At 40.7% G+C, this 15807-nt stretch overlaps 1 protein-coding gene across 1 annotated transcript in view; it reads left to right on the top strand.

The window, feature by feature from the left end:
* Positions 1 to 15807, top strand: part of zgc:153039 (uncharacterized protein LOC767698 homolog) — an 88567-nt gene that overhangs the window by 59504 nt on the left and 13256 nt on the right. The window contains 1 exon segment of the mRNA XM_034123780.1: positions 9904 to 10096. Within this exon segment, the coding sequence (XP_033979671.1) occupies positions 9904 to 10096 (193 nt within the window).

The following is a 15807-nucleotide window of genomic DNA, read 5'->3' as shown; positions in this document are numbered from 1 at the left end:
TATTGGGCTATAAAGGAACTACAGCACGGTCACATGACTTCAGATCACCACCGCTAAGCTAAAGGTGGCTAATATTGGGCTATAAAGGAACTACAGCACGGTCACATGACTTCACGTCCCCACCGCTAAGCTAAAGGTGGCTAATGTTGGGCTATAAAGGAACTACAGCACGGTCACATGACTTCACGTCCCCACCGCTAAGCTAAAGGTGGCTAATGTTGGGCTATAAAGGAACTACAGCACGGTCACATGACTTCACGTCCCCACCGCTAAGCTAAAGGTGGCTAATGTTGGGCTATAAAGGAACTACAGCACTGTCACATGACTTCACGTCACCACCGCTAAGCTAAAGGTGGCTAATATTGGGCTATAAAGGAACTACAGCACGGTCACATGACTTCACGTCCCCACCGCTAAGCTAAAGGAGGCTAATGTTGGGCGTGATGACGTTTAGTTGTCTCATTAAGACCGTTGTTAGCAACCGCCGTTTTAAACTCACCAGTCAAGTATTTACGGACGTATTTAATGTCGTAGAACAAAACGTTAAAATCTTTTCAGCTTGTGTTGACCACAGACCTTGTCTTTTCAGGAAACAAACCAAAACACATGAACTTTTAGACGAGGGAACAGGAAGTGCAGAAATGCTGACTCATTTCAGTACTCCTTTATCAGAGCTAGCCTTATCACCATTCTCCCCCCACCTCATGTAAACACCTTTTAGGCAGGTTATAGCGCCCACTAATGTTTGTTCAGCTGAATGACACACCCTGTGCTCTCCTGTCTGTTATTCCAGGCTGATCCAATATGATTTCCTAAGTTCTCATAAGTGGTTTCTTAAGGTCAGTGTCGTCTCCACTGGTGTTGTGCCAGGTTTGGGACACTGCCTGACGTAACGTCTCATACACTCACTGACCCCTCCCTTATACATAAGTGTGAGTGTGTGTGTGCGAGGGGTTGTACGGATAAAGTTTCTGTTCCCTCGATGATGATGATGTGTCTCTTGGCTGAAGGCCGGCTCTTCGCTCTCCATCTTCATCGCTCTCCGTTTCTTTTTTCTCAATGTCCCGGAGGACTTGATTGGCGGCGATTATTTCTGTGTGCTTTTTTTTGCTGTGTCAGCTAAGTGACATCAGTCGTTAGAGAGGGGGGTGAGACGGGGGTGAGAAGATGAGAGAGGGACCTCGGAGACAAAAGAGATGGGTGGGGGAGGGTGGAGCTTTTATCGTAATTACACCTGCGAGAGATGAGGATGGTGGGCACCAGTCGATGCTAAGTGATCAAGTCAAGAGCTAAGTTCAAGATTCAAGTTTCAATGCTTGTATTGTCATGTGTTCATAGCTACAGTTTAGATATATCAATTAAAATCTGAGGTCACAGGCTCCTCCAACAGTGCAACACAATACAACTGACAAAACAGTGGAAGTAAAAAATATACATGTGGAAATACAAATGTACAGTAACAAGGAATGCATTATTACATATTAGATTGAATATAAATGTACAGTGGGAGTTTAAGTCCAGTTATCCAAGAGAAGTAGGCGACAGTGTCTGATCTCTCAGGATGATATTATTATCCACTTATAATACGATAAAGCCCCCTACCCACTTCTAACAAGTCAAATGTTTTATTATTATTTGAAATGTCTCACTGGAGGAATGGTTCCTCCGGCTGTGGGAGGATTATTCCTAACAGCTTCAGTAAAACCTGCAATGAAACCTCCTCCGTCCTAAAGAGCCATCTAACTCATTTCATTAGTGTGACATTCAGGAGTGAGTTTAAGGGTCTCATGTGGTCTCAAGGCTTAGTTTCACACAAAGACACAGAAGTGTTTCAGCAGCTTCCATCTTTAGTATTTAGGTTTCTAACCTTAAACCCAGGGCAGGCTGCAGTCGAATCGTTCCGAACCATTTTCCCTTATGCATTATATTAATGTCATCATGTGACCAACAACTTGTTCTGTCTTTTCATTCTAAATACTGTGATGTCTGCACACATGTCTGCACAGCCCTCCACTTTCAAATATAATACTGTAGTTTGCCATACTCATTGTCCTAAGTGTTTTTGTGTGACGTCACGTCGTGTCACGTGACTTGAATTTTGAATTGAGCCGTCCCTTATAGATACTATCTCTTTACGTTAGTGATGGGAATTCCGGCTCTTTTTAGTGAGCCGGATCATTTGGCTCGGCTCTTCGGCTCTCAAACGGTTCTTCATCTTACCACAGTTTACCACGGAGCCTCAGTTTCGCCGCTGCGAGGCTCCGGCGCTCGCAGTTCACGCGTGTGCTCCACTAGCACCCCCCCCCCCCGCTCATCGCGTCCAAATCACGCACGTTCCGTGTTGTCTTGTGGCAGGCACCGCCGATGTCGAGGAAACGATCTTCAATACTCCAAAAAGAATCCCACCAGACTCTTTTGCCCCCCCAACAGAGGGAGGTCCTTTTTCCCTTTCGTCATTTCAAGCGATAAAAACTCTCGATCTTTTCTCGAATTATACATTTTTTTGGACGCCCTCGACTCGAGTTCAGGGCGCTCCGAGCTGAATAATGGCGTCAAATGACAGCAAGACGCCCCCCTGGCGGAAACGCTGGTTCACACCACCAGATACCAAAGCAAATCCCTTGTATGTGTAAACGGACCTGGCAATAATCCTGATTCTGATTCTGATTAACCTCAGTGAAAAATATGATGGAGTTAGGGAAAGATGTGAAGGAGAGTTCATGAGGACTTAGGAAAAGACACTAGGAAACATTATGAGGAGACACAGGATGTTATGAGTGGGAAAACTACAATTTTCCGTAGAGGGACAAAAAACACCTCTAGACCCTACTAAACGTGGACACAAAAAAACGTTATTACCAGTTTTGAATGAAATAAATAACGAAAGGGAAAGGAAATGGTTGCTCCCTCCTGTCCGCTCGTATAAATTGACATGAATCCCAATAAACATGACGGTATGAAGTTATTTGAATACATTATGCTATGGTAGGTAGATCGGCACATCTGCAACTGTGCATATCACTTTCAAACAAGAAACACCACTCAACTCAGTAAAAACCCAAAACATTATTTGATAATTTTGCCGTAATTAGCACAATGTTCATAGTTCTCCTTTTAGTTTAACATATTATTGAAAGGTTAGAAAACGATAAAAGCACTTTAGCAAGTTATGGCATAAGATATAAGAATGCTTTAAATGCTTCGTAACTGAACTGATCTGCGTTTGTGGGTCAGTATTGGCCGAATGGTGCGTCATTTAAAGGGGACCTATCATGCAAAAGTGCATTTTTGTACATCTTTTCTACATGAATATGTGTCCCCGGTGTTCCAGGGAACTCACCAAGTGTCAGAAAACACAACCCTCTCTATTTTCCTCCATACCCAAATCTCTAAAAAAGGGGCTGCAACGGATCTGATAAAAACTGATCCAGATTTGAACACTGTCCTGACGTCAGGACGGTGGCGCTACGGCTATTGGGCCAACTCCACCAATCAGGAGGAGACAGCCACGGCCATTGCCGTTCGAAAGCGCTGGAGACGCTGTAGTACATATGCCAGGCCTGTAGATGGTGCTGTTCTCACAGAATCAACCCTTACACAAACAGAGCTAGAAATGGTCAAATTGAGCAAAATGAGGCATGGCTAAAATGCATGATCTGTTTGGTATTTTGAAAAAAACAAAGTATAAATATGCCTTATATAGGTATGGTCCTACACTATATTATTCAAATATAGCATGATAGGTCCACTTTAAGGAATTGTGGATCAGCATTATCTCCTTTCCTTTGGTAGAGTATGGTCCAGTGTATCCTAAGATAAAGGAGATAATAAAGGACGCCTTGAAGCTCCTCTCCTATCATTTAGACAATCAAAACAGCTCTCATCATGGCTCCCAATTAGGTGCTTCCTCTGTTATTAATGAAGAACACTTGACCAATAGGAGTGCTAATGACATGTATCCCTCCTCTCTTTTAATTGAGTTTCCTGTTAGTCTCACACTCTCCCTCTCGGTAGTGTTGAGCAGCTGCTACTTTAAACAGTCTGAATCTGTTAAGGAAGCCAGTCGGTCATTGTGTAATTACAGCTGGAACTGTTTTAATGACTGTTTATCCACACGACTGCAGTTATTGCCAGGAAATTGGGGTCAATTACATGATCCTCAAAATAAGTGAGTGCTTCCAGCCACTGCAAAAGCTCCCTGCTCCAACACCTCTTCAACCCATTTATACCTAAACGGTGCATTTATTAAGGAGAATATATATGTTGTTGTGGGTATATGTGTGCTTAAAATACAACTAAGGCACTCGTTCTCACATGAATTCAAGCTGAAGCACACAAGCACTGAGAGGGCGGCTTATTATCGATGTGTGTTTGTTTTAATTGCTCTTGTCCCCGCGTTAACTCCATATTTGCTTTGATTCTGCTGTGCAGTCACGCATCAGGAAGTGGTGTGTGGGGGGAATTTGAGTCGAAGTAATTAAAGTTTTTCTGAGATTGAGATTCAGACTTCACTTTTTAGTTCAGATCTGACCTTTTAAAACATTCTTGAGTGTAACTTTGCACTGCTGAAATGCATATCGTTTCATTAAAAAATATGTGTTTATCTTGCAAATGTAACTATTCAATTAAAGCGAGCTGCTCCACTGTTAATTAGTATTCAGCTGACAGTGGGGTGTGTTGGTGAAACAGCAGCAGATATATGCGGCAGGGTTCCTACGGTCATTAAAAACCTGGAAAAGTCATGGAAAGTCAAAATGCTAATTCCAGGCCCTGGACAAGTTATGGAAAACAATATTTTTCCCAAAGTTTTGGAAAAGTCATGGAAATGTAACCAAAGTTGCATCAAATATAATTTATATGTTATCTAATCGCCAAAATAGTAATACTATAATAATAATAAATACTGTATCATATAGTAATGAAACGTAAAATGGCATTTAACTGACGAGGTATTTTGCTGGTTGTGACAGTGCACTGCAACATATTTGATCTAATTAATTTTAGTCTCATTTATTTGTATTTATCATATTTATATATGTTTAGTAGCTTGTGGAAGTGCGCTCCAAAATATTTGTTGATCTTGTTTATTGGTATTTATTATTTTGATATTATTTATTTAAATGTATCATTTATTTTATTTATTTTTGTATTGGTTTTTCAGTTGAATTATACGTTCAGGGTAATCAACAGTTAAAAAGATACTGTTCAAATTATTATTTGTATTTGTTTTAAAGTTCAATAAATGGATGTTTTCAAAGTCAATGAATAATCGTATTGAATAATCGCAATATCAATTATTGACCCAAATAATCGTGATTATGATTTTTGCCATAATCGCACAGCCCTAACTTTTACAATCACGCCCTCTAGTCTACAGTGGCTTTAGCCTGTAGAAGCTAGTAAGCCTACTATTTGATTTGTTTTAGATAGGCACAACATGTTTCATATGCAGACCTTATTTGCCAGCTTACCATGTTAAAATAAAAATGTTTCAGTGGTACCGCTGAGAAGAGTAATTTGTTTGGTCATGGAAAATTAGGTAACGGTCATGGAGAAGTCATTGAAAATCATTGGTGAAAAGTGTATGAACCCTGATGCAGCCTGTCCTGCTGCTGGAGCATCACAAAAACACTGGAAATGAGACCGCATGGGGCAAGGCGTTTTACAAACTCATGAGGTCAAAGGTCAAGCAAGTGGAGCCTCAGGAACACTGAGTGAAAATGAAGTCTAGGGGGGTGTGGGAGAGAAACACAGGAATTGTAGCCTTTGCAGACCATTTACATGCACAGAAACCTATATAACACACGACAGGAACAGCAACATAGGGAATATTTGATATTGTGTCACTGTACCTTGTGTTTTATTCCATGGTGATGATATCAGCTGTGAAACCATGATAAAACATAATGAATACACCACATATCAATGGCAATATGCCTCCTGCATTTATCTACAGATTGATATGTTTTATTCTCGAGATTTATCACGGTGCCAACACTGCTGTGTCACATTTTAAGATATGTTTCCACCATTTACCGAATGTGAGACACGATAGAAATATCAACAGATCATTTAAACGGCTTCCCCAAAATGTTTCCTCGTTATTTGTGTTCTATCTTAATATCTGTTAAAAAGAAAACACACCATCTGCCCGTGGCTGCAGATTTATGGTGTGTGTGTGTGTGTGTGTGTGTGTGTGTGTGTGTGTGTGTGTGTGTGTGTGTGTGTGTGTGTGTGTGTGTGTGTGTGTGTGTGTGTGTGTGTGTGTGTGTGTGTGTGTGTGTGTGTGTGTGTGTGTGTGTGTGTGTGTGTGTGTGTGTGTGTGTGTGTGTGTGTGTGTGTGTGTGTGTGTGTGTGTGTGTGTGTGTGTGTGTGTGTGTGTGTGTGTGTGTGTGTGTGTGTGTGTGTGTGTGTGTGTGTGTGTGTGTGTGTGTGTGTGTGTGTGTGTGTGTGTGTGTGTGTGTGTCCTAGCATTACCATCCTTGTGGGGACCGATATCTGTTTACATAGTCACGTGTGGGGACTGGCTTCCCTTATGGGGACAAAATGGAGGTCCCCATAAGGGCAATCATTAATTTTAGGGTGAAGACTTGATTAGGGTTAGGGTTAGGGTTAGGCATGTGTTGGTTATGGTTAAGGTTAGGATAAGTCTCCCTGGGTGGGTGGGTGTGTGTGTGAGTGGGTGGGTGACAATAATAGCTGAGCGGCTCAGGTGTTACAGGACAATGTGACGGTGTATTTATTAACCCTCTCATCTACATGTCACTCCAGATCTTTTGCATTCAGACTGCTGCACTTACAAATCAAAATAGAAAGTGTACGTAAAGTCGTCCTTACAGTTTTTGCGCCCACAACCTCCACGTATATAATAGAGAGTCTACAGCAAGTGCTCAAATTCGCTTTACAAATGTACAATTCAGACAACGAACAAAGATGAAATGAAGTCAATTAGATACAAATACAGAACATTATGAACTGGCCGAGTAATGATAAAAAAACAGGGGGTGAACACCTTTCAAAATAAAACTGAAAAACAGAGAGATCGTGACGCTCTAAAATAAAACACAGACAGATTGTGAGATAGATGTCCATTTTCTGAGTTTTCTTTTGATGTTAGGAAACCTTGTTCAACCGCATTTTATTCACAGCAGAGTATTCTGTGTCATTTCAAATAAGTGTAGAAGGTTATTTTAAACACAGCAGCATTTTGAGATGAACGTCTTCATGCTAACACGCTATGACGTATGCTCGTATTGACCAGGTGATGTTTGGGAGGTTTTTATTGGGAATGTCAGCAGTTTTTGTAGTTTTTGTTGTAACTAGACACATGTATAAATTGACCTGCCGATGGTACTAGATTAGAAAGAGTTGCATTACATGTCACTTGTGAGACACTTATCCAAAGCGACTTACATACAGTACAGGCAATTTTGGGTAAAGTGTCTTGCCCAGGGACACAAAGACATGCTGACTAAAGTGGGGATTGAACCAGTGCTCTTCTCATCCAAAAATCAACGCACTTACCCACTGATTTTAAGAGATTTTAATACGATTTTAAGAGCTACTTACTATAAGCCCTTAACCTAAGAGTTAAGGGCTTATAGTAATAACAAAGTGAAAGGGTTTCATATCATGGATATCTGTATCAATCCATATAACAGTTGTCCAGACATTTGACTGGGCAACGATCTTTCCAGCCCTTAACTATTTCACCCCATGAAATCCTTAAATGAACATATTCCAGCCCAGGTTTACAGACTGAATGAAAAGGGATCATAAAGTATAAAAGATCATTAAATGAATTCAGGCTCCTGAATGTGCACTGGATATCGTGGGAATAAGGTCAGCGAGTAGTTTATTATACTGAATTATTCCATATGAGTTCCCGTTCCCTTCAGCTTTCTGAACCCATGTGGATGAATAATCACCAGCTGCTTTTCTACTGAAAATGTGGTTTGTAAAAAACGCCTCTCAGTCTGAAGAGCTCCGTATTTACGACATGCTTCTGAAGATGGTGTGACCTAGCAGCTAACGCACGGTTTTAGAAGAAGACTCAGCAAGTCTACAACCCAAATAATGGACTTAAAAGGAAGAAGGCCATATTTTATCACATGGAAATGTTCGTATTACAGTCCAAACTATTGAGCAATTTCATAAAGTCATTCAGTTTGACTATAGATCGAGTTAAATCAGGTGTAGAAAATCTAAATATGAATACATCGAGACACAAATGGTTCCTTAAATCATGTTTAAACGTTGTATAGTAAGTTTAAGCGTGGTGGTACCTTATAACTGTCTCGAAAGTCTCTTTATTCTGTGTCGTTTGTTTGCATTAAGGACACAACAGATGCCTTTTCAATGCTATTTTTAACGTAGAACTTACACACCATCAAATTGAAAAGTGTCGTAATAAGCTCGGTTTTTATTTGGGTTGTCTATCTGTCCTTACCTGAGTAACACCTGGAGATTAAGGTCGCTGTACGTGGCCATAACTCAAGATTTCAAACTATAATTGTCTATAAATTGTTGATTAAAAAAGTGTTAAAATTGGTGATACTTTTGAACACTGGTTGGCAGAGGCGTGAACGATGAAGGGATAATTCTAGATCTGTCTGTACAAATTATTTGGTTTCACATCAGAGGCATATTTTTAATTTTTTGAAAAGTTGTCATTACCCTGAACAACATATGGTTTTTATAACATCCACCGTTCAACAGAGACATTTGACAGATTATAACACGGGGCTAAACACAGCAGACCTATAATAGCAAACAATGGACAAACCTTCAAAAATAAATATCAATCCACAGACTTAAAAGCTGCTATTTCTTTTAAATGTGTATATCAACAATGGCTTGAATGACTCAGTAATATGAGGGGAAGAAAGTCTTATAAATGCTAATGCCTGCTGGATGTGTGACTCTCAGCTGATGATGAGGTGATAACATGTCATGTTGACAGCTTGTTGTTCCGCCCCCCCAGTGTAAAAATCAATGCAAAGTGATTTCACACAGGCTGTTTCCTTGTGATATTGAATGATGATGTCCCTTTTAAACGGGAACAGAATAACTGCTTGTGACATCTTGTGGATCACATCCAGAGTCTTTTAAAAAGGTGCCAATAGCAGTGGTGATGGAGGGCAATTTAAAAAGGCCATGATGAGGACAATATGGACATCACCAGGATAGAAGGAGGGATGTGTGTGGGTAGAATCGTAATGTATGCTGATCAATAATGAATACAAAAATGTCAGAACATGTTGTTTTCAGCCTCTCAAATATGGATATTACCTATTTTTCTGTTTTATATCATATTAAATTAAATATCTTTTGGTTTTTAACTGATAAAACATGACATTTCTCTGTTGATCCCCTCTCATAATTGTGAGGTACTGTAGGTGTTACACAGTGTTGTAGCTTAATAACTAACTAAGCATTGCCTACTTCTTTGGTAACAGAATAATTGCTTGTGACGTCTTGTGGATAATATCCAAAGTCTTTAAAAAGGTGCCAATAGAAGTGGTGATAAGTACACGGGGGCAATTTTAAAAGGCAGAGAGGACAATGTGGACTTCACAATATGGCTTAAATGCATTGTGGGTAGAATTGTAATGTATGATGATCAATAATGAATAGAAAAGTCATATTTTAAACACAAATTTGTCAGAAAATGTTGTTTTCAGCCTCTCAAATACGGAGATTTCACATCTTTTCTATTTTATATCATATTAAATTGAATATCTTTTAACTGATACAAACTATTTTACATTACCTCCATGTTCAAAACCCTCTGTGAGGCTAATACCGTAAGATCCCGTCTTCTCACAAATGTATTTTCTTATGTTTACGTCTCCTAAACTATCGTACCTTGATAACTAACCCAGCATTGCTTCCCCCTCTCAGACCCACCTTCCGGTACTTCACCTGGCACACCTGTGTGTTGGGGATCATTGGCTGTGTCGTCATGATGTTTCTCATCAACGCCATCTACGCCTCGGCCAGCATCGCCTTCATGCTGCTGCTCCTGCTGCTCATCCACTACCTGAGCCCCACCTCCAGCTGGGGCTACATCAGCCAGGCCCTCATCTTCCACCAGGTCTGACACACACACACACACACACACACACACACACACACACACACACACACACACACACACACACACACACACACACACACACACACACACACACACACACACACACACACACACACACACACACACACACTGATATCCACATTCAATACCGCCTTGTCATTACTAGAGCAACTAAAATCTCATCCCCATAGCTTTACAAGAGTCTGCCCCTCTGCCAAGCGATCGTTCCTTTCAGTTTATAGAGACACGCACACACACACACACACGCACCCACGCACGCACGCACGCACACACACACACACACACACACACACATCTCTGCTGCCTCTCTCCCTCTAGCCGAGCACTTTGCATCGAGCAGACAAACACTCACACGTACACAAAACACTGCCTTGTCATCCCTACAGCAGCTATCTATCACATTTATAGCAGGGCTACCAGACACACACACACACACACACACACACACACACACACACACACACACACATACACACACACTTCAGCATCTTTACCCTCAGCAGCAGAGCTCTTAGCATCTACCAGACACACACACACACACACACACACACACACACACACACACACACACACACACACACACACACACACACACACACACACACACACACATACACACACACACGCACACACACACACACACAGCTTCACAGTGCATCATCCCTCTCTCCATGTCCTGAGCCTGTTGCTCTCAAGGAGAATGGAAGCGCTTGCCAGTAGGGCCTGTTGCCGATGGGAACTGTTGCCAAGGCTGCGCTGGGAGTGGGGGGTTAGGGGCTTTTGGGGTGGGGGGGGGGGGTTGGCTGGGTTTGCCGGCGGCTCGTCAGGAGGCAGAACATTATTACAGCCACTTAACTTATTGAGCTGTCCCTCGTTCCCTTTTCTCTTCTCCTTATCTGCTCTGCTGTTCCTCTGAACACGAGAGGCAGATACGAGCAGTAGCCCCCCTGCATGCTAGGGGAAGACAGCTATTGTTTGCTGTATTGCTTGTTGGATAGATAGCTAACTTGCGCGAAGTAGTTTGTGAGATAGGGTACAAAGCAATGTCAACACTGTGGACATTTGTCTACCCTTCTGGCAGTGAGAGTTAGGGATGCATATCGTTGACTTTTTTACGATACCGATACCGATACCGATACCACTGAACGATACCGATACTCAACCGATACATATCGTGATACTTTCATGTTGCATAAGGGAAACATTTTATCATCCCGCAATTACTCCCATGAAGCGCTTTATTATATAATTAACATGTCAAATGAATATTAAATTCAATTGTGGGACTTGGACCTTTTAGTACTGAACAAACAATGAAAAACACGTTATCTATGAAGAAAACTGATTCTGCAATATCATTTATAACAACCATCAGGCGAGAATAGCACATCTTGTCAATGGAAAAATAAAATAGCACCAGTATAATCAATATTCAACCTGAGATTCCACTGACCAGAGAACACATAAAGGATCATGAGATCTCGGCATTGCACATAAAACAAATAGCATCCTTAAAATCAACATTTGCCTGATGAAAGAAAACAAATCCCATCACAGTTCAGTTTTGTGCATTCATCTTCAAGAAGATGAGCATATCTGCTCTCTGGATCCAAACGGGCCCTTTCACAGCGTAGGGTCTCACCTGCTAAACTGAACACTCTCTCTCTTGGCACGCTGCTTCCCTGAACACAAAGGTACTTGGTTGCCATACGAGACAGCATTGGTTGGAGATTGGATGTGTTGCCACCTTTCCCAGAAATAAACTTCTTGCAGTGGTTACAGACCCCACCATTCAGACTGGCAGTGGTTACAGACCCCACCATTCAGACTGGCAGTGGTTACAGACCCCACCATTCAGACTGACAGTGGTTACAGACCCCACCATTCAGACTGGCAGTGGTTACAGACCCCACCATTCAGACTGGCAGTGGTTACAGACCCCTCCATTCAGACTGGCAGTGGTTACAGACCCCACCATTCAGACTGGCAGTGGTTACAGACCCCACCATTCAGACTGGCAGTGGTTACAGACCCCACCATTCAGACTGGCAGTGGTTACAGACCCCACCATTCAGACTGGCAGTGGTTACAGACCCCACCATTCAGACTGGCAGTGGTTACAGACCCCACCATTCAGACTGGCAGTGGTTACAGACCCCACCATTCAGACTGGCAGTGGTTACAGACCCCACCATTCAGACTGGCAGTCATATGCAGCCACACTTTAGATTTTCAAAAGTGACTTGGTTGCGGAGTTTCACTGCGAAATTGACATCGTAATTCCAACGGTTTGGGCACAAGTTTAAGGATATTATGCCTCACTTTTATAAAAAATAAAAAATAAAAAATAAATTAAAAAAATAAATAAATAAAAAAGTATCGAAAACCGGATCTGATTTCGGTACGGTATACCGTAGCCACCAGTAACCGGTATTTCGGTAATACCGGGAACCGGTATGCACCCCTAGTGAGAGTTATTATTTACTGTTGACATGAGATTTAATATCGAGTCAGAACCGTTTGAATGTTTTGGCAGTCGCTCGTTGCCGACCCGTCTACACCAACAGACACTACAGAGTTATCAAAGATGTCCTTATATGAGACATGAGCTGTTCGTCCAGCCAGCCGCTAACAGAGGATGGATGTGTTTCTGTAAAACCATCAGGTCGCTGTGAATGTTCCCAAAGATAATGTCCAATGCTGCTAGGACATATCTGGAAGTAACACATTTTGGTTTGACCGTGAGTAGAAAAAGAGATGGGACTACATGAGGGTAAATCAGACTTGGTGGCAATATGACGTTTTCCAATTAGATACATGGATGGATTTCTGATGTATGAACATCTCAATGAACAGGCTTTGTGCTCTTCATACAGGAGTGTTGTTCATCAAGATATGGCAATCATGACTTTCTGCAGCTCCTGATATTGACACTAAATGAAAACTAGATAAAACTTGAAATGCATGTCATACCTTTTTACTAATTTTACGAATGTGCCAAGGAGCGCCGTCCGGTTTAAATGATTCCACTAACAGGAGGACAGGCAAATGAGCACATGTACACATGTCTCTTACATGGTGCTAGTAATATCTGGATGTAACACATTTTGGTTTGACCGTAAGTAGAGAAAGGGATGGGACAAATGAGAGTTGGTGACGATATGTCGTTTCCTAATTAGAAGCATGGATGGATTTCGGATCAATTGCCTGGGATTTGATACAGGAACATCTCAAGGATCAGGCTTTATTTTGTTCATAAATGAATATTGTTTAACAAGATATGGCAATCATGACTTTCTGCAGCTCTTACGATCCTAATGTTCCCCTCAGGATAAAGAAAGTGTGCCCATTCTGATATAAGATATGTTTCATTCCATAAAAAACACTTAATGAAAATGAGATAAAACCTGAAATGCATGTCCTACCTTTTTACTACTTTCACAAATGTGCCAAGGAGCCCCGTCCGGTTTAAACTGTTCCACTAACAGGTTTCAGGCCGAGTGAGTGCATGAACATATATCTCTGACACGGTCCTGCAGCACTGGCACAAAGCCAACTGGGTGACTTTGAAACGAGGACAGGAGACACGGGACAAAACACACGGAGAGATAACAGGAAAACTGTGTTTGAGGAGAGAAAGAAAATGCAAGAAATAGACAAAGTGAGGAAGGAAGCGTTGATGGTATCACAGGAGGGAAAGATGGAGGCAGAATATAAGCAGGATTGAGAAACTAAGTGATGGATGAGACTGAAGCCACGGAGAAACGATGATCGTCTGATGGATGACGAGAGAGGGGGAGAAAGGGGGAGATAAAGAGAGAGACAGATTATTAGATGAGTGCCGGCAGTTGGACTTCGCCTCCGGGGCCTCGTTTCGTTCTTCTTTACAGCAATTAGCGGACGCGAGCATTAAAACAGTTCTGGTGATTATGACGGTAATAATGATGGAAACGGTGGCATCTTTATGTGTGATTGATGGCTGCAGACACGCAGCTTCTGGAAGTATAAACTTGTGTTGCTGAGTCTGTCGTTAGCGGCTCATAATTACTGCTTCTGTTCAGGTCCAAGCAAAGGAACAGTGTCTTTTTCGTGTGTTTTCAAATGAACCTGATATACAAGTATATAGTCATTCTCAAATGGCGCACTGACCGTTACCATTTATTATATATTATATATATCAGACAAAACTAAAGGAGTAGAACCAGAGACCCAAATATTACGGCATTTTAACTGCAAACGTAGATGTAGGTTTCTCTGTGTGTATGTATATAAATACACACAGAAAGGAACACAATTCGATATATACACGCGTACGCATATAGACACACGTACACACATACACACGTACACATATAGTACACATATATACACATGTACATATATATACACATGAACAAATATACACACACGTACACATATGTGTACATGAACAAATATACACACACGTACACATATATACACATGAACAAATATACACACACGTACACATATATACACATGAACAAATATACACACACGTACACATATATACACATGAATAAGTATATACACACATATATACACGTACACAGATATACACATGAACAAATATATACACACGTACACAGATATACACACGTACACAGATATACACATGAACAAATATATACACACGTACACATATATACACACATATATACACACGTACACAGATATACACATGAACAAATATATACACACATATATACACACGTACACAGATATACACATGAACAAATACACACGTACACATATATACACACGTACACAGATATACACATGAACAAATACACACGTACACAGATATACACATGAACAAATATATACACACGTATTTACACACGTACACAGATATACACATGAACAAATATATACACACGTACACATATATACACACGTACACAGATATACACATGAACAAATATATACACACATATATACACACGTACACAGATATACACATGAACAAATACACACGTACACATATATACACACGTACACAGATATACACATGAACAAATACACACGTACACATATATACACACGTACACAGATATACACATGAACAAATACACACGTACACATATATACACACGTACACAGATATACACATGAACAAATATATACACACGTATTTACACACGTACACAGATATACACATGAACAAATATATACACACGTACACATATATACACACGTACACATATATGCACATGAACAAATATATACACACGTATATACACACGTACACAGATATACACATGAACAAATATATACACACATATATACACACGTACACAGATATACACATGAACAAATATATACACACGTATATACACACGTACACAGATATACACATGAACAAATATATACACACATATATACACACGTACACAGATATACACATGAACAAATATATACACACGTATATACACACGTACACAGATATACACATGAACAAATATATACACACATATATACACACGTACACAGATATACACACGTACACAGATATACACACGTACACAGATATACACTTGAACAAATACACACATACACATATATACACACGTACACAGATATACACATGAACAAATACACACGTACACATATATATACACACGTACACAGATATACACATGAACAAATATATACACACGTATTTACAC

This window comes from Trematomus bernacchii, unplaced genomic scaffold (assembly GCF_902827165.1).
Source record: "Trematomus bernacchii unplaced genomic scaffold, fTreBer1.1, whole genome shotgun sequence".
NCBI lineage: Eukaryota > Metazoa > Chordata > Actinopteri > Perciformes > Nototheniidae > Trematomus > Trematomus bernacchii.
This window is presented reverse-complemented; position numbering and strand designations above follow the sequence as displayed.